We start from the raw sequence: 23,607 nt of genomic DNA on the forward strand, positions 1-23,607 counted from the left end.
GGTCAAATTTGAGCCCTGGGGAATAATTTGAACAAATTTGGTAGAGAACTATTAGATATCACAACATACCAAATTTAGTAGCCCTACAGTAGGCTCTATAATTAAGAACAAGAAGATTTTTGAAGTTTGCACAAAATAGGCCTTATTTAAGCATATGTTCATTTTTGTGACCCCTGGGGCAAGGTCAAATTTGTTCCCAGGGGCATAATTTGAAAAAACTTAGTAGAGAACTATTAGATGTCACTACCTACCAAATTTGATAGAAATAGGCCCAATGGTTATGGACAAGAAGATTTTTTATAGTTTGCACAAAATGGGCCCAATATAAGCATATATTCAATTTTGTGACCCCTGGGGAACGGTCAAATTTGATCCCAGGGGCTTAATTTGAACAAACTTGGTAGAGGACTATAAGATGGCATTACATACCAAATTTGGTAGCCCTATGCCATACGGTTATGGACTAGAAGATTTTTAAAGTTTGCACAAAATAGGACTTATATAAGCAAATTTTCGATTTTTTGACTCCCCAGGGCGGGGTCAAATTTGACCCCAGGGGCATAATTTGAACAAACTTGGTAGAAAACTATAAGATGTCACTACATACCAAATTTGGTAGCCTTAGGCCCAATGGTTATGGACAAGAAGATTTTTAAAGTTTTCACAAAATAGGCCTTATATAGCAAATTTTCAATTTTTTAACCCCCCGGGGCAGAGTCAAATTTGACCCCAGGGGCTTAATTTGAACAAACTTGGTAGAGGACAATAAAATTCACTACATACCAAATTTGGTAGCCCTTGGCCCAATGGTTATGGACAAGAAGATTTTTAAAGTTTTCACAAAATAGGCCTTATATAAGTAAATGTTCAATTGTTTGACCCCCCGGGGCAGGGTCAAATGTGACCCCAGGGGCATAATTTGAACAAACTTGGTAGAAGACTATAAGATGTCACTACATAGCAAATTTGGTAGCCCTAGGCCCAATGGTCATGGTTAAAAAGATTTTTAAAGTTTGCACAAAGTAGGCCTTATATAAGCAAATTTTCAATTTTTTAACCCCCCCGGGGCAGGGTCAAATTTGACCCCAGAGTCATAATTTGAACAAACTTGGTAGAGGACTAAAAGATGTCACTACATACCAAATTTGGTAGCTCTAGGCCCAATGGTTATGGACAAGAAGATTTTTAAAGTTTGCACAAAATAGGCCTTATAAAAGCAAATTTTCAATTTTTTAACCCCCCGGGGCAGGTTCAAATTTGACCCCAGGGGCATAGTTTGAACAAACTTGGTAGAAAACTATAAGATGTCACTACATAGCAAATTTGATAGCCCTAGGCCCAATGGTTATGGACAAGAAGATTTCTAAAGTTTGCACAAAATAGGCCTTATATAGCAAATTTTCAATTTTTTAACCCCCTGGGGCAGAGTCAAATTTGACCCCAGGGGCATAATTTGAACAAACTTGGTAGAGGACTATAAGATGTCACTACATACCAAATTTGGTAGCCCTACACCATATGGTTATGGACAAGAAGATTTTAAAAGTTTGCACAAAATAAGCCTTATATAAGCAAATTTTCAATTTTTTGACCCCCCCGGGGCAGGGTAAAATTTGACCCCAGGGGCATAATTTGAACAAACTTGGTAGAGGACTATAAGATGTCACTACATACCAAGTTTGGTATCCCTAGGCCCAATGGTTCTTGACAAGAAGATTTATAAAGTTTGCACAAAATAGGCCTTATATAAGCAAATTTGCAATTTTTTGACCCCCAGGGGCAAAGTCAAATTTGACCCCAGGGGCATCATTTGAACAAATTTGAAAGAGGTTCACCACAGGAACATTCCTGAGAAATTTCATCAGAATTGGACCAGTAGTTTAGGAGAAGATGTTTTAAGAAAAAGACACAGGACCATGACATAAGCCCCGCTGGCACAAATCTTCTGACCAAATTGTACGAAGATCGGACAATTAATAATGCCACTAGAGTGTTAACAAGGCAAATGTTAACAACGCACGCCAGACAATGGATTAAAGGGGATCACAAAAGCTCGCCACGAGCACATTGTGCTCAGGTGATCTTAAAAGGACTTCATGGGTATCATTTGAACAGTCTGTGTACAATACGAATACACAATGTTTCATACCAAATATTAAACTTCTGAGCCATGTGGTTTCAGAACAGATATTTTAAGTTACAGCTTTTAAAATCTCATTAAAAAAATTAATAAGAGGGTCGAACGAGGTTTACCCAATGATAATTCATGTAAAGTTTCATTTATAAAAATCTGCTCAGAAGCCATAGGAAAAAAAGGTTTGAGAAAAATTAGAAATGGGACCATTTATAAAACACTCTTAATGAAGAACTCTTAATGAAGAAGAGGCTAACTTCAAGGGTATATTCCATTTTATTGGCTCAATTTGTCGGTTACAATATATACATGTTTACAACCTTTTATACTGAACCTTGCATATTTTTTACAATTAACAATCATTTACAGAGAAATAAGAGTCTTGTCATAACAAATCAGGACAACTTCATAAATGTCAAGCTTAACACATTAACTATCTATACTTTCTCCAAACTAACAAATGGACAAACGTACAAAAAAGCTCTCATTGTTTTTTGTTGTTTTTTTAATAGTCTGGAATTATTTTTTCAAATACTTTGTTTACAGACAAAAAGTGCAATATTGAATTATACTTAATATTTTAATCTGTTGCAAGTACAAACGTTTACATTAACATGAAATTTTACAAAATAATGATCTTACTTGTTACATCAAAATAATTAAATATGCTATCAACAGCAGTTGTTTTGTATTCGAAGTTAAACAAATCTGTATAAACGTTTAATTGTCAATATATATATAAATATATATCCATTTACAAAGCAGCACATGATTTTAAAACGTTATAAAATGTATAAATAAGCAATAAAATCAACAGTTTATTTTTTTTTAATCACATTTTCAACAAATAAACAGTCAAAACAATCCACAAGATATATACTACCTTTTTTACAAAATCTTACATACATGTAATTAAATTGACAATGATTCAATACTGACCATTTTTTCAGCTACAATAAAAAGTGTCATTTAAGATAAATGTTTTAAAGGTTTCATTACAGTTCCTTTTTTCTAGTAAATTAATATTACTATTAATATTACTAAACATAATAATGCAGAGTAAAATATTTAATGCAAGAAACATATAAATTCAACCATTGTTTAAAATTTCTTAAAAAGTTCATATCAATATGATATTGTTGGTGTAAACACTCCCAATGTTGTAACTTTTGTCGCTATTAAATCGTTTTAATGTTCAACCTATAAAATGAGCTTTTTTTAAATAAAAAAAAATCCTAGTTTTGATATGTCAGAATAAAAGAATATATGTTATTTTTTACAAGCAAGAACACAAAGCATTTATTTACATCTTTGCCTTAGTAAGACTAGATAAATAATATAATGGCTGCGCTCTGTGAAAAGGGGGTTTAATGCATGAACATAAAGTGCTGCACAGGCTAATCAGGGACTACATTTTCTGGCTTTATTGTATTTTTGTTGAAAGGAAGACTGTTCTTGACAAAAATTCAGTTTAGGTGGAAAGTGTCGTCCCTGACTAGCCTGTGCAGACTGCGCAGGCTAATCTGGAACGACACTTTACACACATGCATTTAACCACCTTTTCGAAGAGTGCGACCCATATATTTATACTTACATCTAAATAAGGATGAATTATCAAACTGCATAATTACTACTATTAAAACTAGAGCTTTGTCACAGACGTGACAAATACCCCCACATGAAAAGCGGATGAAAAGTACTTGAAATAGGGAACATCATGCTGAATGTGCAAAACTCACTAGTTGACCCCGTGACCTAGTTTTTGGCCTGGCATGGCCTATGTTGGAACATGGCCTAGAGATCATCTAGATAAAACTTCTGACCAAGTTTGGTGAAGGGCAGATGATAAGTACTTGAAATAGAGAGCGGACACCAAACTGAATGTGTAAAACGCATTAAGTGACCCCCTGACCAAGTTTTTGGTCCGGCATGGCCCATGTTTGAATATGGCCTAGAGATGATCTATATAAAACTTCTAACCAAGTTTGGAGAAGATCAGAAGTAACTACTTCAATAAGAGAGCGGACACTATGCTCAATGTTCAAAACGCACTAAGTGACCCCGTGACCTAGTTTTTGGCCCATCATGGTCCATTGACAAACGTGGCCTAAAGATCATCTAAATAGAACTTCTAACCAAGTTTGATGAAGATTGGATGAAAACTACTTGAATTAGAGAGCGGACAACATGCTGAATGTTTAAAACACACTAAGTGACCCTGTGACCTAGTTTTTGACATGGCATGACCCATATTCAAACTTGACCTAGACATCATCTAGATACAACTTCTGACCAAGTTTGGTGAAGATCGGATTAATACAACTTAAATTTGAGTCCGACACTTAATACGGACCGACCGGCCGACAGACAGACAGGCTTCGTTTATGGTGGTATAACAATAATTATATTATACTATACAATATTATAGTCTTATTATTAAGAAAGAAGTGAAACACTATCAAACACATGCTGCTTTTACACGTATTCATGACATTCAGTATCTAATTATGAATGCTGAATGGGTTTTCACAAAACACAAATATTTCAGCACCTAACGGTTTGTTAAGAGCCCTCAAGATGTTGCATGTAGCAAAAATAAAAGCTTAATAAATCCTCATATGTCCATGCATGTGGCTCATATGAAATAACAGACACATTTTTCCTAACTATCTCAAGTGCAAGGAGGAAGTTCCAAATAAGTAAAATATTATTATAGATTTACTCGTTTTCATTTTATGTAAAATGTGAATGACGTCAGTGTTTCATTTGGAAATTCCTTATTTTATAACCTGTACATCAACCATGAGAAAACACTAGGTACATATGATACAAAATTTCCTACTATTTTGAGATAACACAGTTCGTATACACTGGCACTTAATTGATCCTTGTTCTGTAAAAACTGGGCTTAATGCATGTTCATAAGTGTTGTCCTAGATTAGCCTGTGCAGTCCACACAGATTAATCTGGTACAACACTAACTGCTTTCATGGAATTTTTTGTTCAATGAAGTTTCTTCTTAATGAAAATCAAGTAAATGTGGAAAGTTTTGTCCCTGATGAGCCTATTCATGCTGCCCAAGCTAATCTAGGACAAAACTATGCAAATGCATTCAGCCCAGTTTTCCGAGAACTAAGCTCAATTTGAAAGAGTAAATAGCTTCATCATAACGCAGCTGTGTTGGCCATATCTGGGGTAGGCTCTACAAAGTCCTTCACCTCCCTGTTGGCTTGCCGAATGTACTGCACCTGCTTGTAGTACATCTTCAGCACTCCTTTTATGGCAATAAATGCAAACCCACCCTGGAAATAACAAGTAAAAGAACACTTTATCCACATTCTAGTAAAACTGGGATTAATGCATGTAAGTAAAGTGTCATTCCAGATTAACCTTTACAGTCCACACAGGCTTATCAGGGACGACATTTTTGGTATTTTTGTTTTGAGGAGGTCTCTTTTAAATCAAAATCCAGTGTAAGAAGGTATTTTCGTTCCTGATATGCCTGTATGAACTGGGATGACATTATATGCACATCCATTGAGCCCAGTTTTTGTGCGCACTATTGTCTTAACACTCTTTTGGTGGCCGGGACGTAGTAGATATGGTGTCTGCCTTGCGACCGGGAGGTCACAGGTCTGATCCCCACTGTGGGAACATCTTTTCTATCTCCCTCAACGACACCAAGTACTGGTTCTTAGTCCCAGGAAACAGACTCGAGAATGTATAATGAGCCTGGGGCTTTTTGTGATACCGAGCTAAAATAAATAGGTTTAAACTAACGCTCCTTTGGTTTTGAATATAACGCTACAGAAGAAAGCTTAGATGTTTCAGTGCTGTTGCCCATTCCAGCTAGTTGGTTTGCAAAAGTTGATTTCATATTACTTTACTTATGTAATTAATTCTTGGAATGAATATAATCCTGGTATGTCAATTTTAAAAATTCTAACCAAGTTTTAATAAAATTTAGTCATAAATGTGGCAATAAGCATTGATACAAGGTTTTCTAAGTGACGCATTTTTTGGACGCATGTGACCCAGATACGAAATCAGACTAAACAATTTCAAGATAATACATTTTGATCAAGTTCAGCATTGAAGACAAACCATAACTATTCCTTTTAGAGAAGTAACAAGATTTTTTCAAAGTTTTGCCCGGATTACTTAGTTTTACAACGCATGTGACCCATATTCAAGTTGATCTAGATCAAATTTGAACAAAGTTTCATCAAGATGTAGTCACAAATGTTGCCTCATGAGTGGAAACAAAGGTTAACACAGAAAACCGTCGGAGACAGGTGATGCTCCCCAAAGGTTTTTTGTCACAATATTGCACTATATATTCAGATAAAAGGAAACGTCTTCAGGGGCATAACTTTGGACAAAATAATACGATGGATGGTTTAGCAACTTAAAAATTTCAAAGGGCCATAAATCTCTAAATAAATCATCTAACCAGAACCCACTCATAACATGCGCATCTCCTCAAGGTAGTTAAGCTTCCCATAAAGCTTCATTGAAGTCCAGTCAGTAGTTGGGGAGAAATAGCTCGGACAAGAATTGCACTAAATGTACAGTTTATAGAAAATTTCAAAGGGCCATAACTCTGTGAATATCATCCGACCATAACCGGCTGATAATATGCACATCTCCTGTTGGTAGTGAAGCTTACAATAAAGTTTCATTGAATTCCCTTGATAAGTTGCTGAGAAATAGCTCAGACAAGAATTGCACCATATGTACAATGGAAAATTTCAAAGGGCCATAACTCTGTTAAAAATCATCCGACCATAACCGGCTGATAATATGCACATCTCCTGTTGGTAGTGAAGCTTCCCATAAAGTTTCATTGAATTCCTGTAATAAGTTGCTGAGAAATAGCTTGGACAAGAATTGTACTATATGTACAATGGAAAATTTCAAAGGACCATAACTCTGTGAAAAATCATCCGACCTTAACCGGCTGATAATATGCACATCTCCTCTTGGTAATAGCTTCCCATAAAGTTTCATTGAATTCCGGTCATAAGTTGCTGAGAAATAGTCCGGACAAGAATTGCACAATATGTACAGTTAATGGAAAATTTCAAAGGGCCATATCTCTGTTAAAAATCATCCGACCAGAACTGGCTGATAATATGCACATCTCCTCTTGGTAGTGAAGCTACCCATAAAGTTTCATTGAATTTCGGTCATTAGTTGCTGAGAAATAGCCAGGACAAGAACTGCACTATATGTACAGTTAATGGAAAATTTCTAAGGGCCATAACTCTGTGAAAAATCATCAGACCAAAACCCACTGATAATATGCACATTTCCTCTTGGTAGTGAAGCTTCCCATAAAGTTTCTTTAAATTCCAGTCATAAGTTGCTGAGAAATAGCCCGGACAAGAATTGCACTATAGGTACAGTTAATGGAAAATTTCAAAGGGCCATAACTCTGTGAAAAATAGCCTGGACAAAAAATTTGCACGGAATTTGTTTGGGGGAGCATAATAAGATTTGACCTAGTAACTTAGATTTATAGGAGCATGTGCCCATGATTCAAACTTGGCCTTAACAAGTTGAAAATAAACATTATGACAAAATTTATCAAGACTGAGTCATAAATGTGGCCTCAAGAGAGCTCACAAGGTTTAAAAACATTTGACTTGGTGACCTAGCTTTTGGACGCACATGAACCAGATTCAAACCTGGCCTTCATTTAGTCAACATTACCTACATTTAAACATTTCAATCAAGCTTACTTAAGATTGGGTCACATATGTGACTTCTAGAGTGGTAACAAACTCAAAGTTGAGAAAGCACGCCACACAAAGCATAAAGCTGGACACCAGACATTACAACAACAACTCACCTTGAGCCTTTTTGGTTTAAATAAGGTCAATTACTGAAAACATGTACTATAATGCCACTTTGCTGCTTACAGTTTCTATTATTTAGTTCAAGTGCAAGAGTCTTTCTCTTTATTGCATGACAACTGCTTAATTTTGTTAAAATGACATGATATAGATGGTTAAGCAATTCTGAACATGACTCTGGAATTGCTTAGGATCATGAACAGAAGTCGCTGTTGTGGTTTTCAAAACTTAATAACTAAAAAAATTTAAGGTCCATTTCATTTATTGCTTAACAAGTGCCATTACATAAAAACAAGAACACAGAATGTTTTCATGAAAGGCTTTAACAAACATAAATGAATGCTTAAAATATATATATTTTTTGTTTTTATCATACTTTTTTAATACATAAAACCTGGTATAAGCTTGAACATTTTTTCATATTTACTTAATTTATGTGAATAAAAGGCACATATGGAGTCAGAGCCAGAGATGACTTTTCTAAAAATAAAGAAAATTCTAAAACAAGTCAAGACGTTAATGCTTTTTATTTTAGTTATATCAATAAATTGTAAACTATCAGACAAAACATTATACCCCAAAACACCTATATGAAGTTTTGTGAGTACCAAAACTTTCATCAAACTGTTACAGAGCAGACTCCATAAGTAAACTGCCCTTGCCATCTTTCATGGAGTGGGTGGGGGTTCATAAATTATCTTAAAACTCTTCCCCACTCAGAAGCAAAGTAAAAATGGCTATGTGCAAACAGCAGAAAACCAGAACAGCGTGCGAGTAACTCGCAGTCTAATCAGGTTTTATGCTGTTTGCTGCTCATCTGTATCTTAGTATTTGAAATGAAGCCTTTCAAACTTGAATTTAGTAAGAAAGGTCTTGAATTAAATGTTACTTTCTACAGGACTACAAATGCCTTAAAATACGTATTTAATTGGTAAAGGTTTATTCAAGACAAGAAAACATCAAAAACAAAAAAATTCATAATCACCAGCAGCGTTCTCTGAAAGTTTGAAGACACCCCACCAAACATGGCTTTACCGGCCATTGTGGCAATGGTGGGCAGGATGAGGGCCCCGCACAGCACCCTGGTGGCAGACACGGGGTCAGACAGGGGCATCGTCTCTGCGGGCGTTCTCTGTGTCGAGGCTGCAGTAGGAACAGGAATATGAACAGTAATAAATATTGTTGAACATGTACATATTTTAATACTATTATTAAAAGGTTAAGCATATAACTTATGTTTTTCACTAATGTTACTTTTTTATTTTATCCGTTGAAAAAATATTACTTCCCTTGTGAAAATGATCTCTACTTGCCAAATGATATAAAATAGAAATTATCTCCCTTTAAAGCATGTTACTTCCCTTGGATTTTGTTTTTTTTACCTTTGACCTTGAAGGATAACTTAAAATGAGCCGCTCCATGAGATACACATGCATGCCAAATATCAAGTTGCTATTGCAAAAGTTATGGCCAATGTTACAGTTCACGAACGGATGCACAGACTTAAAACAGATGGACTGACAATTCAACTGCTATATGCCACCCTACACCTGGGGCATAAAAAGTTACCCTCAAATGGGCTAGAACCACTGACCCTTGAAGTAAAAGTCTAACCCTTAGACCACTCGGCCATCCAAACTCATCCAGTGAGTGATGTGTTTAATACTTTATATAAGCACTCCTCGTAGTGTCACAAAATATAACGATAACAACAGTACTCTCGAAATTACTCAATTGTTTTGCGTTGCAACGCTTTATAATTTAAAAAAGAGGCATATAATGGATATTTTAGAGCATGGTGAATGTTCAGTATTACTGTTTCCTCACAAATATTATAACTACAACAAAAAATGTGCGAATTTGATCATTTTTTTTCCAATTTTGTCAAAACGTGAAAAGGTTCCTATAAGTTAGGTAGAATAGTAAGATATAGCTGAATTGTTTACACCATGCCCTGTATGTTGTGTTTTTCAGGGTACTTTTTAACCAATGCTGGCTGATAAATGCAATTGAAAGAACGACATGTGATTTACTTAATTGACATGCAATAAATATGGCCAGTAACTTACGTATCTTGATCACAGAAAATGTAGTTAATTGGCATGTGATAAATAAAGTGCATCTACTTCAAGTAAACATAGCTAAAAATGATGGGTGCAGATACCTAATTTTGTTTGGTTAAAATAAGAAATCTACTTATTAAATTGTTCACAAAATTGTGTTTTTATAATGCACGCAATATCGTGCAGACAAATATTCATGATTTTTCAGTATACCTCAGAATGATTATAAATGATTTAATAACTGTATTGAGATGTTATTTCAACAAAACCAGAAGTTCCAATTCAAATAAAAGCCCTGATACATATGTTTAGGTTAGAACAATAAAGAAAGTCTTACAGCAACAAACAAAAACTTTGCTCAGTATGGGATATTGCTACTGACATCTAGTAAAAAATTAACTGAGAAAGGAAAACCGCTACTAGAAAACAGTTTGCTTGATAAAGAAATCACATCATAGTTCATACAGCTACTACACAGTTTATGAAGTATGGGAAATCACAATTTACAGCTAGGAAACAGTTTGTTCAGTATGGAAAATTGCTACTAACAGCTAGGAAACAGTTTGTTCGTTACAGGATTTTTGCTACTTACAGATAGGATAAAGTTTGTTCAGTATAGGAAATTGTTACTCACAGCTAGGTAACAGTTTGTTTAGCATGGGAATTCGCTACTTACAGCTAGGAAATAGTTTGTCCAGTATGGGAAATTGCTACTTACAGCAAGGAAACAAATTTATCAGTATGGGAAATCACTACTCACAGCTAGGGAATAGTTTGTTAAGTATGGTAAATCGCTACTTACTGCTGGAAAGTTTGTTCAGTATGGGAAATTGCTACTTACAGCAAGGAAACAAATTTATCAGTATGGGAAATCACTACTCACAGCTAGGGAATAGTTTGTTCAGTATGGGAAATCGCTACTTACTGCTAGGAAAGTTTGTTCAGTATGGGAAATTGCTACTAGCAGCTAGGAAACAGTTTGTTCAGTATGGGAAATCGCTACTTACTGCTAGGAAAGTTTGTTCAGTATGGGAAATTGCTACTTACAGCAAGAAACAGATTGTTCAGTATGGGATATTGCTACTTATAGCTAGTAAACAGATTGTTCCTAATGACAAATCACAATATACAGCTAGGAAACAGTTTCTTAAGTATGAGCAATCACAACTTACATATGGGAAAATGTTTGCTTAGCATGAGAAATCATAACTTACGGCGACATAATGCTTAATAAAGGATATTGCTACTTACAGATAGGAAAAAGTTTGCTCAGTAAGGGATATCGCGAAGAATGCCGTCTCCAGGCACGTAAAATGTAGTCCTCCCAGCGCACCATCTTGCCAAGGATGAGGAACAGGGGAATCATGGGCAGGCCTATCAGGAGAAACAGCGGGTCTGCCCCTTCCATCACATTGAGACCCTCTTTGTGACCCAGGACCTGCAATGTTTAAATACATTTGAGCATCAGTCAGAGATAAATGGCCTTAATGTGTGTGCCTAAAGTGTCGTCCCAGACTAGCCTGTGCAGTCCATAGCATGAAATGAAATTTGACCGTTACCACATGTTACATGTAACACGTTATCTAATGATGGTCAACATGTGTGCAAAGTTATTTTAAAAATTCATCAATACATGGAAATGTAATGGCTCAGACTGGCAATGAGATTTCAGATTGGACCTTTAAGAGAAATCATGACTTTTAAGGTAGAGGGATCAAAACCCTTGTAATCTTAGGATGGATTACATTTGTGCCAAGTTATTTTCATAGCCATCAAGTTATGGACAAGTTATGGCTGTAACACAAATTTTCAGGCTTTTTTGGCCAAATTGTATCTTTCACCTTTAGAAGAAGCCTTACTCATTTTGATGAAGCAGGTGTTTGCAAATGACATTTTCGTCTCATGATTTTCATTTGTGCCAAGTCATTTGAAATGGATTTTTCGCCACCAATGCTTACAAAGCTTCAAATTGAACTTGCAAAATTCCACTTGAGATTTAGCTTACAAACCTATCCAATTCAATTTGAGGGCATTTTCGACACATTAAATTTTAAACGCCATTGTAAAATGCATGGACTAACATTGAACTGACTATTGGACTGTTTTGTGTTTTAAAAACATATCTGATAACAGAAGCTTACCTGCATCACAGTCACTGCTCCATAGGTAACTGACGTCCAATACACTGTGCCAAAGAATATACCTCCAGCAAAATACGGGCAAGATTTGTAAATGAATCGATCTATGACATCCAATAACTGTATCATCCCACCTGAAAATTGGCATGGACAATGCTTCAGTTGTTTTAGTCAGATATCATTATTAATTTATTATGTTTCATGATATGTTACATTAGAAATACATGGTCATTTATTTACATTTCAGACATGGCTGTCCACCTTTGTTTGTAGACTTTCAATACTTCTGCAAATGATATACAAGGAAATCCAGGGTTTCACTACTAGTTCAATTTAGAGGCCACTTGCTTGTGGGCCCTGCTAATTGCCATTATGTTATTAATATCAAAGAAACAAAATTATGATGTATTATTTTACCATAAAATTTACAATAAAGGATATCCCTTGTTTTTATTTTTATTCTTGAAGTCCAATGTTTTTTCTTTAAATGAATGATTATTGCGACAATCATTTGCTAAACAAAAGCACCGCATAACGGGTTTCAACGCTCGGCTGCAGGTGCAGTTTTGAATAAAAGAAAGATTGTCAGATTTTTTTTTTTTTTAGAGGTCACAGTGATCTTGACCTTTGACCTAGTGACCCGAAAAATGGGTGTGGCATGTAGAACTCATCAAGGTGCATCTACATATGAAGTTTCAAAGTTGTAGGTGGAAGAACTTTGATTTTAGAGACAAATGTCAAGGTTTTAGCACGACGCGGACGGCAGACGCTGAGCTGGCTATGACAATACCTCGGGTTTTCTCTGAAAAGAGCCGAGCTAAAAATTGTTTTTAGTGCAATGGGGGACAAAATCGTCAAAAAACCAGGGGTCTGATAAAAGTCTGATAAAGGGAGACAATTCAAAATGTGTATTGTCACTGATTGTCCCGACAATATGCGCCAGGGCACTTGGTGACAATCATTTTGTGAAAGTTTTATTGAAATCCTTTGAGAAATGAAGGAGGAGTTGTGCTGGAAAGAATTGTTCCGCCCGCCCGCCAACATTCACCAATCTAATAACCAGTTTTTTCCTTCAGAAAACCTGACAAAAAAGCAAAATCATGCACACTGAAAAAACAATTGGCAATTGATCAGTAGGACCTTACCAATACAAAAAGTGTACAATAACACAATGATGTATTTAGTCACTTGGAACAGGTCCATGTAAATCATTGTTATTATTAATATTATTATAATGGACAAACATCAGCTCAAACTTTTTCAAAAGCTGAAATTTAGTGGCAACAACTTTTTTGACAGTGTGAAACCCGCGAGCATTGAGCCCTTTTCAAATCCTAGCTGGAGTAAAGTACACGGCAAAGATTGATATGGGGGCTACATCTAGCAAGTAATTTGGCCAAATGAAATCAGAGGCATTAAATGATAATAGAGTAAAACAACATCTTTATACCCTATTTAGGGAACATAATAACTCTAACACAAGCCTTACTGAGCTTTGGAAAAACAATGATATATTCAGTGTTGCATTGTGGACAGGAGACTTTTGTTGTGCTGTTTCCCTTCTGTTTCTCGTCAATCCATCGCTGTAGACAGTTCTGGTGCACCCACATCGTGGTCCCGCGACACCTGCATGGCTTGACCCACAGGGCCTCCCTGTCATCCTCATCAGTCGCAAAACACACCCAGCAGGACCGTCTGCAAGCAGGGTTGGTGAAGACTATCAGGGATGTTACGCCTAATTTGGGGCTAAATTCTGCCCCATTCCTTTACTAAAAAGGTTTATATGAGCTTCGTTCTGAAAAAAAGTGCTTAATTCATGTGTGCAAGTGTCATCCCACACTAGCCTGTGCCATCTGCACAGGCTAATCTGGCACCACACTTTTTCCCTTAACTGGATATTTGCTTAGAAGAGATTTCCTTAAAAAAGAAAAATTCCAAACAGCGGAAAGTGTCCTCCCTGATTAGCCTGTGAAAACTGTACAGGTTAATCTAATCAGTGCAAACTGCACAGGCTAATCTGGGAAAACACTTCGCACACATTATTACGTCCAGTTTTCTCAAGACTAGGCTCATATTTCCCCTATTACATTGTATAACCTTCATATCCCCTCGTTAAGTAATCTGTATTTTGAAAAACAAAACTAAAGAAATCTGGCCTACGTTGGCTACATGAGATGCATTTTCATAAATATTCACAACTTTCATTAAACCAAGTTTGAAAATAGTCTAATTTAGCATGCAAAAATTGTTGTTATACTCCACATCTGCCACCATTCCCCCTAAAGATGAAAATACCCACTGATCATTGATTGGTAAAGTAAAAACTTGCAAAGCCCATACACAATACAGCAAATGGTGGAAGTGAATGTACATGTATGTGAAGTTTGAATAAAAGCCTAAATATTATAAATTAATGACTATATTTAGTAAAATATAATAATAAAATCCTTGTAAACATTACACAAGAGACTTATTCGCAGTTTGGCAAAAATACATCAATAAAACAATTGTCATAGATCCAAACAAGAGCACCCCATAACGGTAGTTCTTCTTGAATGCTCTGAGCTTTTATAAGTGCATACGTACAGCTCAGAGTTCTTCTTGTTAACTCATTTTTTAATGTCAAAAAATTATGTCTCACGTATGTCTATAAAATCGAGTTCAATCAACCGAATACATCGTTACAAACACAATACCTGTTATTACCGATATCAATTTGCGAGTGAATTGTGGAGAAATACTCAAAACAAAACAAAAACCGTTAATAAACCGGAAGCCGTAGTTTTAAATTGACGATTCGATCTTTCTAACGAGTAATACGGAGATAGTCGGTATATTACGATTGGTAGATCAGATACGAGATCTATCTCGCTGAGGATTCCCAAGATAGTCTATAGCATATTTTCGAATTCGTAATTACTCGGAATACTCGGCTTTGTCCATAATATCAGTGTTTTTTTTCACTAATAGGGGAATGGTGGCGGGGCCCATCCAAAGGGGTAAAAATGCGTCGTTTTTTAGGAAAAGGGGAAAATTAACAATTCACTTGTTTATATGTAATGATATTTATTATACTATTACACATGTTTGTATGAATATAATATTCACAGCTGAATGTCTTTGTCCTTTTTCTTAAAATTAAAATAAATATCAATGATTTTTTCAACATTTAAGTTTCAGACAGTTCAGCTTTCATGCACAGTCTCAGTTTTCTTAGCCATTTTGAGTCTAATTGGGATCTTTTAAATCGATAAAATGGCAAATTTGAGCATTTTTTATCAATAAAATGGACCAAATTGGAATTATTTTATTAACAAATATTGACACAATATAGATACATCAGGCCTTTACTTTGCCATTTTGGGAGAAAAATGCAATTAATGTGAAAAGTCAACTGATTTGGGAAAATCTATTTAATACAACTCTTTATAATAATTCAAAATAATATAAATTATAGCTATATACTTTGTTAGTTGTTTATGAAATAAATTTGAGATATATTTATCATGATTATGAGACAGTTCTTTCTTTCTAAAAAAAAAAAAAAAAAAAAAAAAAAAAAAATATTATTATTTTTTTTTTTTTTTTTAACTTCTGGAGGGGATTTTTTTTACAAAATGGGGGGAAAATATGTACTCTTTTTTGAGGGGAATGGGGCCGAAATTGCCATAAAAAAAAACACTGAATGCCATTGCAAAAACATATACATTTAAAAGAACCGTTGATGTGTTTGAAAATTTTGATTTATATCAATATTATGCGAGCATAACATATAATGTAAGTTGTTTTAATTTGCGCATAATGGATATATTTACAATCTATTTGTGTTTATTTATGCCAGAAAATAGTTTGTGGGGCTAATATTTCCGATTAAACTGACGCGAGTTTCTATGGAAAATCGAGTTGTCAGTTGCAACTCCCAACGACCCGGAGGGTCAATAGCTGGGAGTTGTATTAATGCAACTACGCATAACGGGTGCCAACGCTCGGCTGTGGGTGCAGTTTTGAATAAATGAAAGATTGTCGGAATATTTTTTAGAGGTTACAGTGACCTTGACCTTTGACCTAGTGACCCGAAAATGGGTGTGGCAAGTAGAACTCCTCAAGGTGCATCTACATTATCAAATTTCAAAGTTGTATGTGGAAGCAATTTGATTTTAGAGACAAATGTCAAGGTTTTAGCACGACGCGGACGGCGAGCTGGCTATGACAATACCTCTGCTTTTCTCCGAAAACAGCCGAGCTAAAAATGAATGAATGCATCATACATAAACAAGCCAAAAAACAGCCCTACTAAAAAAAATAAAGGTTTGTATATAAACAATCTTCTAATCTTCGATCAATTTTAGAAAAATAAATGCAAGTCGCTCACCTGAGATAACAAGATATCATTGGGACAAATCTTCTGAGCAAGTTTCATGAAGATCGGAAAATTAATGTGGCCTCTAGAGTGTTAACAAGGTTTTACTATAGCCATATAAGGAAAAATGCCCCGCCCCCTGGCGGCCATGTTTTTCAACTGACCGGCATTATTTTTGAACTGGTCCAACATATTATTTGAATGAATCTTCTGACCAAGTTTCATGAAGATCAGACAATAAATGTGGCCTCTAGAGTGTTAACAAGATTTTACTATAGCCCTATAAGGAAAAATGCCCCACCCCTGTTACGTAACCATTTTCGAACTCATCCAAGATATCATTGAGACCAATCTTCTGACAAAATTTCATGAAGATTGGACAATAAATGTGGCCTCTAGAGAGTTAACAAGGCAAATGTTGACTCGGCACAACGCACGACGGACAAAAGGCGATCACAAAAGCTCACCATGAGCATGTTGTGCTCAGGTGAGCTAAAAAATGATCAAAAAGTGTCTTACCAACATAGAGTTTCAATTAAGGCATAAATTAAAAAGCCTGGGTGAAGTACAGGTATGGGGTAAGCTTTTGCTTCAAGAGGTCTCCTGTTTGAGTCCTAGGAATGGCACTTGTTTTTTATTTTATCTTTTTCCTTGTGAATATAATTCTTTGAACAGTTATGGAAATTCAAATTTTGAAATTGGCTTTTATAAGTTGCTTGAAACTATTATTATTTTAAAGCTTGGGTCCGTTACCTGATCAAATAAAGACAAGAGATCGGTATATTTTAAATGATTACTTCATAAACGTAAATACCCATTTTAAACATATGACTTTTCTTCTATATGGCATTTTTTTCCAGGTAGGATTGTTCTCACACAAAAATTCATACCGTCTCGGGCATTGTCACTTTGCAGAATGAATGTTTTCTCACCAGAAAAGAAAATCATAACACTGCAGTAAGTTGGAATTCAACCAGATAATTCAAATGGATGCCACTACCATTTGCTAAATGCCGTTTTCTAATGTAATCAAATCAAAAATATGTTTCAACCTTGCATAGGAATGCCTGACGTAGTTGTTGACATTTGCAATACATTGAATATAAATAAAACCAGCAAATTTATTTAATTGATATCCCCTGCCAATTATAAATTTTGTGACAGACGAACAGACTGACCGTCGGACTGATGGACAACCGACTAAATCAGGGACGACACTTTCCGCCTAAACTGGATGTTTTAAACATTTTACTTTCAAACAACACAAAATTCCATAAAAGCAGAAAGTGTCATCCTTGATTAGCCTGTTCAGCCTGGGACAATACTTTATACACACGCTTTAAGCCCTGTTTTCCCAGAATAAGCCTCAAATGATGAAAAAAGACATATGTGTCTTGTTCTGAGAAAACTGGGCTTAATTCATGTGCGATAAGTGTCGTCCCAGATTAGCCTGTGCAGTCCGCACAGGCTAATCAGGGACGACACTTTCCGCCTTTATGGTATTTTTAGTTTGAAGGAAGTACCTCCTTACCGAAAATCATGTTTAGGCGGAAAGTGTCGTCCCTGATTAGCCTGTGCGGACTGCACAGGCTAATCTGGGACAACACTTTACGCACATGCATTATGACCAGCTTTCACAAACAAGACACATATGTGTTAAGACGTTATATTTTGTCTGATAATTATCTTTCCCAGGGTGATGTTATTGGATGTAAACACTCTGGTAAGTGATGTTTTTTTTTCAAGTAACTTTTTAAAACAATTTTTCTAAAGAATTTCAACTAGTGTATTCAAGACGGTTTTTTATGCGGCTTATGGCCATGTGAAAACCACCAGAATTACTTTATTTATTAAGCCTATGTTTTTGACCAATAATTCGATGTATACAACATTCACATAAACAGTTTTGATGCACACAACGTGGAATTTCGGCATCTATTTCATACATATTCAATAAAAAAAAAAATTATTCTTATCTTAAGATATCTGCAAAAACTGTAAGAAAATCTGCCGTTTATTTGCTTTAGACTTTTGCAAACATATTTCAATAACTTGAATGAGATATTTGCAAAAATAAAATTTTTAACGTGTGTTTTCATTCTGTCCAGCCCATGCGTTAATCCTAGTGAACCCCGTTGATCCTGCGCACTGTATACCTATTATCCTCTTCTGGCAGTCTCTTGGCTGCCATACTGTGAGGGACAGCAGCAACTGCTGTGCCTGGCTCAACTAGCAGACACTCCACGCAATCTGGTTACATTAGATGAGGTTTATTCATTCTGAAATAAGAGTAGGTTCATTACCTCTAGCAATAACCAAAATCAGTATATGGGGTAAAAGATTAATCATGAAATTTTGATCATTTGCTTCTTGAAATTTTCAGATTCAGAATGTTTGGTCTTTTCAATGGCTTTGTACCTAAGTGCACAGAGCCATTTAACTATTATTTTACATGCCCTATTACTTAAAATGTTCAGTTTCAGTGCTAATCTTATAGTTCACTTGCAATTAATGTACTTGAGGGTTAAAAATTGATGCAGTTTTACTTCCTTTGAGGAATTTTCCTGTGGAAAATTGGAAATTTTGTCATTTTTCCTCCCACTCGTATACAAAGTGAAAATGGCTATATGCAAACAGCATAAAACCAGAACAGCCTGCGAGTAACTCGCAGTCTGTTCAGGTTTTAATGCTGTTAGCTGCTCATCAGTATCTAAGGGCTGGAAATAAAGTTTTTAAAACTTGAATCTAGTAAGAAATTTCTTGAATTAAATTGGATTTTTAAAGGGACTGCACATGCGTTAAAATACGTATCTTAGTGGTAAGGGGTTAAGACTCAACTTTGAGTTTGCCATTCCTATGTTCTTGTTTCCGATCGCAAAAATCGACAACCGCGATTGACTCTTATAAAAAGTTGATTGCCAATAGTGAGCAAATAATAACTTACGGCGAATAAGTTGTAAAAAAAATACCTATTTACAAGTTGATGCAGTAACAATTTAATTCCAATGCATGTATATTTCATAATATCAATTCATAGAACTAATTTACACTGTTTTTCTACAGCCACATGTTAATAACCTTTTACTATACATGTATGCCATGTAAAACCTGTGTTTTAAGAAAGAGCGCAAAATTATTGCTCTTGTTGGCAAGCATGGAAAGCGTGTGCGTTGCAATAGAAGATGTTCTGAAAATAAATGTAGACAAGAAACTCAATACATGCAGTATTTTAGAGTGAAGCAATTACGTATGAATAAATGACCCATTGAAAATATAGAAACAATATGTCAATTCACTAATAATAAATTGCAGTACATGTATTTTTAAAGAACAAAGAAGCACCAGACTTTTCCAATTGAAGAAAAACTACAAAATTCCCATTTTCTGTCTGAAAATTTCCCAAAAGGAAGGCAAATTCCATCAATTTTGTTCCAAAAGTGCATTATCTGCAAGTAAACAAATAAAAATAAGCGCTTACACTGAACATTTCAAGCCAAAATGAATGTAAATCAATATTTAAATTGATCTTTGCTTTTGATACCAGGTTTTTTTTTATTAAGAAAGTGATGCAGATAGTCAGTGTTTTCTTCTACCAGAATTGTTTCCCCTCAAAATACTATTTCCCCTCCAAGAATATCTTTTTTTACCAAAACATATTTTTTTTTAGCATTTATTTGAGCTTTAAATCAAATAATGTTAATTTTGATTGCTTATTTATCCATCGCAATAATAGCTAATTTTCGGCGGTCGCGAAAACACGTTAAAATAGAAATAAGCGTCTACGGAGATGGATTAGAATGTGTAGATTGCGATTCCTGTTAATTTTTGCAAAGTCATGCGGAACAATAACATTACGCACTTTATCGCTGTAAATGTTGGTAGAAGAATCCCCAAACTAAACGTGCTTACATCTGAGTTGTTAAGCGCATGCTATATAACGTAATGAGGCCTTGAAGAATCCACTCGACCGCTCGCATATGCGAGTGAAGTTGACGGTGGGGCGAGTAAAGTTTGTTAAATACTGGACCGACCGGGTGAGTGCTGTTTTTCAAGTTGAGAAATATAAATTCAGTTCCAGAACTCCTGCCACATCGATACAAATTGCGAACAATTTTTCGAACGAACAAAAACTAGGTTTAGTACACAAAGAAACTGCACTTTCTTTTTGACAATGAAAAATGACGTCACGGGCACAGTTAAAATAATTCTCGAAATCGGCTGCAATCTTTACGTAGGTGTCAGTGCTCTTAGCTAATCGATTAAAAGTGAAACAAGAGCTGTCACCATAGGATGACAAATGCCCCCTATAAACGCTTTCATAGAAGTTATGAGCATTTTACCATGCTAAATCCTTGAAATGCACTAAGTAACCCCATGACCTAGTTTTTGACCCAGCATGACCCATATTCGAACTTGACCTAGATATTGTCTAGATACAACTTCTGACCAAGTTTAGCAAAGATCAGATGAAAATTATTTGAAATAGAGAGCGGACACGAAAAGTGTGACAGACAGACTGACAGACAGACAGACTTACAGACGGACAGTGCGAAAACTATATACATGTACCCCCTTTTCTTTGAAAGGGGGCATAAAAAACTGTTAAATATGTTGGTCATTCCGTGAAGAATAAATTTCATTTTAATGAAAATATCAATAAAAAAATAATACATAACTGGTTAATTAATATAATACTTCTTATATTTAATTATAAAATAAACAGAAACAATAATTATTAATAAAGAGAATAATTCGTGATCAGAAGCCTTAGCCAAAATTTACCATATTGTAACCATTTGTCAATCAACGTGTCGAGACAGGGAACAGAAAGAAAGGTCATCAAAACGAGAAGCGGAAAGTATTGAGAAAAGCAAACAGGTGCAGAAAACGTAAGGAAAGCAAATAAAATCCATCAGATAATGTACCGTAGTTAATTTGTTTGCAGTTTAGTGTCACTATGTTACGTAGGTTTAAAAGGTTCTGGTTGATCATACCTATAAATATAGATATTTTTTTTTTTTAAATGCAGGGCGAGAAGTTTAAAGTGAAGGACAAGTGGATTGTCAGGCCTACTCACCCTGCAGGGCAAGTGGCTCTGGAAAAATTCTTCAAGGCCTGGTAATGGATAAAGGGAAGTCACTCTAAATTTCAATAGTGTTTGTAAACATTTTTTCAATGATTTTGACAGAAAACTTTATTTTAAATGGGAAAAATGTCATATAGATTTGATTGGGAATGTGGCGGTTTGCTTTGAGAAAGACTCCATTTAGCGGAGGCGCAGACAATGGTTAAAACCCTGGAATCAGAGTAGATGAGTTATAGACATTGATTAAAACAGTTTTTATTGTTTCCCCAAATATGTCTCTTTCCCACTATATTTTTCCCTTTCACCCAGCATCCAGCGTCTTCCCCTTTTTCTAAAAAAAAACCTGGATACCACGCAATTAAATAAACCTATAATGCCCAATTGGAAGATTTCACTATGCAAATTTTCCCATTTTTAGGGTTTTTCGCAATAATTTTTCCCAATTGGTATTGTACAGGTACTTTTCCCAATTGGCGAAGAAAAACGGTACTGCTGGTTATCCATCACAAGACCCACCCAATTGAAGACTGGGGAGTCTGAAAACAATGCTGGGGAAAGCTCTAACAACAAAACTTAAAAAGACTGCTTAGACTTAGAAGGGTAAAAAAATTTGACAAAATAGGGCACTCGAGGATAATTGTATCACTGTGATAAAAGAACATATTATTGAACAAATGTGACATTACTTTAAAAAACAAATACATATCAAGTGTTGCGTAGCTATAGTGCAGGCGTAACCATAAATTCTTTATGACAGACAAGAAAATTAAAAGTTCGAATGTCACGGAGAGGGCGATTTTTAAAAGGCAAAAATAGTCTTGTCCCTTATATTTTTCAAAGTGCGAAAAATAGGGCTAAAATTAAAATATATTTTAACCTCGATTTTGGTAAAGTTTATTTTGAGCTTCAGACGTAAACATCACAATTATAAAATAGACACGAAATCTTAATAGCAGCCGGAAGAACGTTTTCACTGGTCCCCTGTCTACAAATGTGAGCTAGCCAGTCAAAAGGGCCCAAGGTCAAAACGTGTCCCCCCTAGTCAAACCGGATTAGGGAAATACGGCCCATGGACCATACGGCCCAGATTCTCGGACTAGACGGCCCAGATTATCGGACTATACGGCCCAGATTTGCGGACCATACGGCCCAGATTTGCAAAGCATACGGACCATGTCTTAATTACTATTTCTTTCGTGTTCCTTCAATATTGTATGAATTAATTTAAGAAAATATTTCATGTTCATTCAAGCATGTTTTATATTATTTCATCATGTAAGGATTATCGGACTATACAGCCGAGATTTGCGGACTATACGGCCCAGATTTGCGGACCATACGGCCCAGATTTGCAAAGCATACGGACCATATCTTAATTAATATTTCTTTAGTGTTCCTTTAAATATTGTATAAATATTGTATGAATAAATTTAAGAACATGTTAAAAGTATAGTATTTCATTTTCATTCAAGCATATTTTATATTATTTCATCGTGTAAGGACACAACTATGGATACCCTAGTAAATTCCTTTATTGTTTGTTAATATAATATCGACATCCAAAATACACAACAAATACTAATATATGTACAACAAATAAAAAACAAGTTCAGGCACATATATATAGAACACTTCTAAACAAATACATATATATGTACAACAAAAAACATCATTTATAGCAATTTTGTGAAATGTGAGCAAACGAATGTACAAGAACAAAGTTGTATTACATACATACAATGATACAAATATATTTTATATACAATCAAACACACAGATATATACATTTTCACTCAATCGTTCACACTAGCAAACAAACAAACACACGTACACATTTACACAGGTCCATACAGTCTACAGCACTCATTCAGAAGCTCACTCGTACCGCTCTTGAGTTGGAGTAAATTCTCCTTAAACAAAATAAACACGGAGGCGCAGGCATTTTTCATCGAATATGGTACGACCATG

General features: G+C 35.3%; 1 protein-coding gene across 2 annotated transcripts; it reads right to left on the minus strand.

The window, feature by feature from the left end:
* Positions 1-2,391: 2,391 nt before the first annotated feature.
* LOC127838282 (E3 ubiquitin-protein ligase MARCHF5-like) lies at positions 2,392-22,639 on the minus strand. Of its 2 annotated transcripts, XM_052365928.1 has the most exons (8): positions 22,517-22,608; positions 21,631-21,668; positions 18,710-18,832; positions 13,683-13,888; positions 12,197-12,327; positions 11,307-11,493; positions 8,978-9,135; positions 2,392-5,436 (listed from the first exon to the last, which is right to left on the minus strand). In XM_052365928.1, exons 3-8 carry the CDS (start codon positions 18,742-18,744, stop codon positions 5,299-5,301), a joined length of 855 nt encoding a protein of 284 aa, XP_052221888.1. In that variant the 5' UTR covers positions 18,745-18,832; positions 21,631-21,668; positions 22,517-22,608; the 3' UTR covers positions 2,392-5,298. The 2 variants fall into 2 exon arrangements, with proteins under 2 accessions (XP_052221888.1, XP_052221887.1); XM_052365927.1 differs by lacking the exon at positions 21,631-21,668 and having other exon boundaries at positions 22,517-22,639.
* Between the last annotated feature and the right edge of the window lie 968 nt (positions 22,640-23,607).

Source organism: Dreissena polymorpha, chromosome 7 (assembly GCF_020536995.1).
Source record: "Dreissena polymorpha isolate Duluth1 chromosome 7, UMN_Dpol_1.0, whole genome shotgun sequence".
Taxonomy (NCBI): domain Eukaryota; kingdom Metazoa; phylum Mollusca; class Bivalvia; order Myida; family Dreissenidae; genus Dreissena; species Dreissena polymorpha.

Bases quoted from the DNA above. Each gene is read 5' to 3' on its own strand.
- LOC127838282 (XM_052365927.1), bottom strand. From the start codon at position 18,744: ATGGCAGCCAAGAGACTGCCAGAAGAGGATAATAG. The intron at 11,494-12,196 runs GTAAGCTTCTGT...TAAACATTGCAG, and splicing joins GAGCAGTGACTGTGATGCAG to GTCCTGGGTCACAAAGAGGG. The intron at 9,136-11,306 runs GTAAGTAGCAAT...TTCCTACTGCAG, and splicing joins GAGCAAACTTTTTCCTATCT to CCTCGACACAGAGAACGCCC.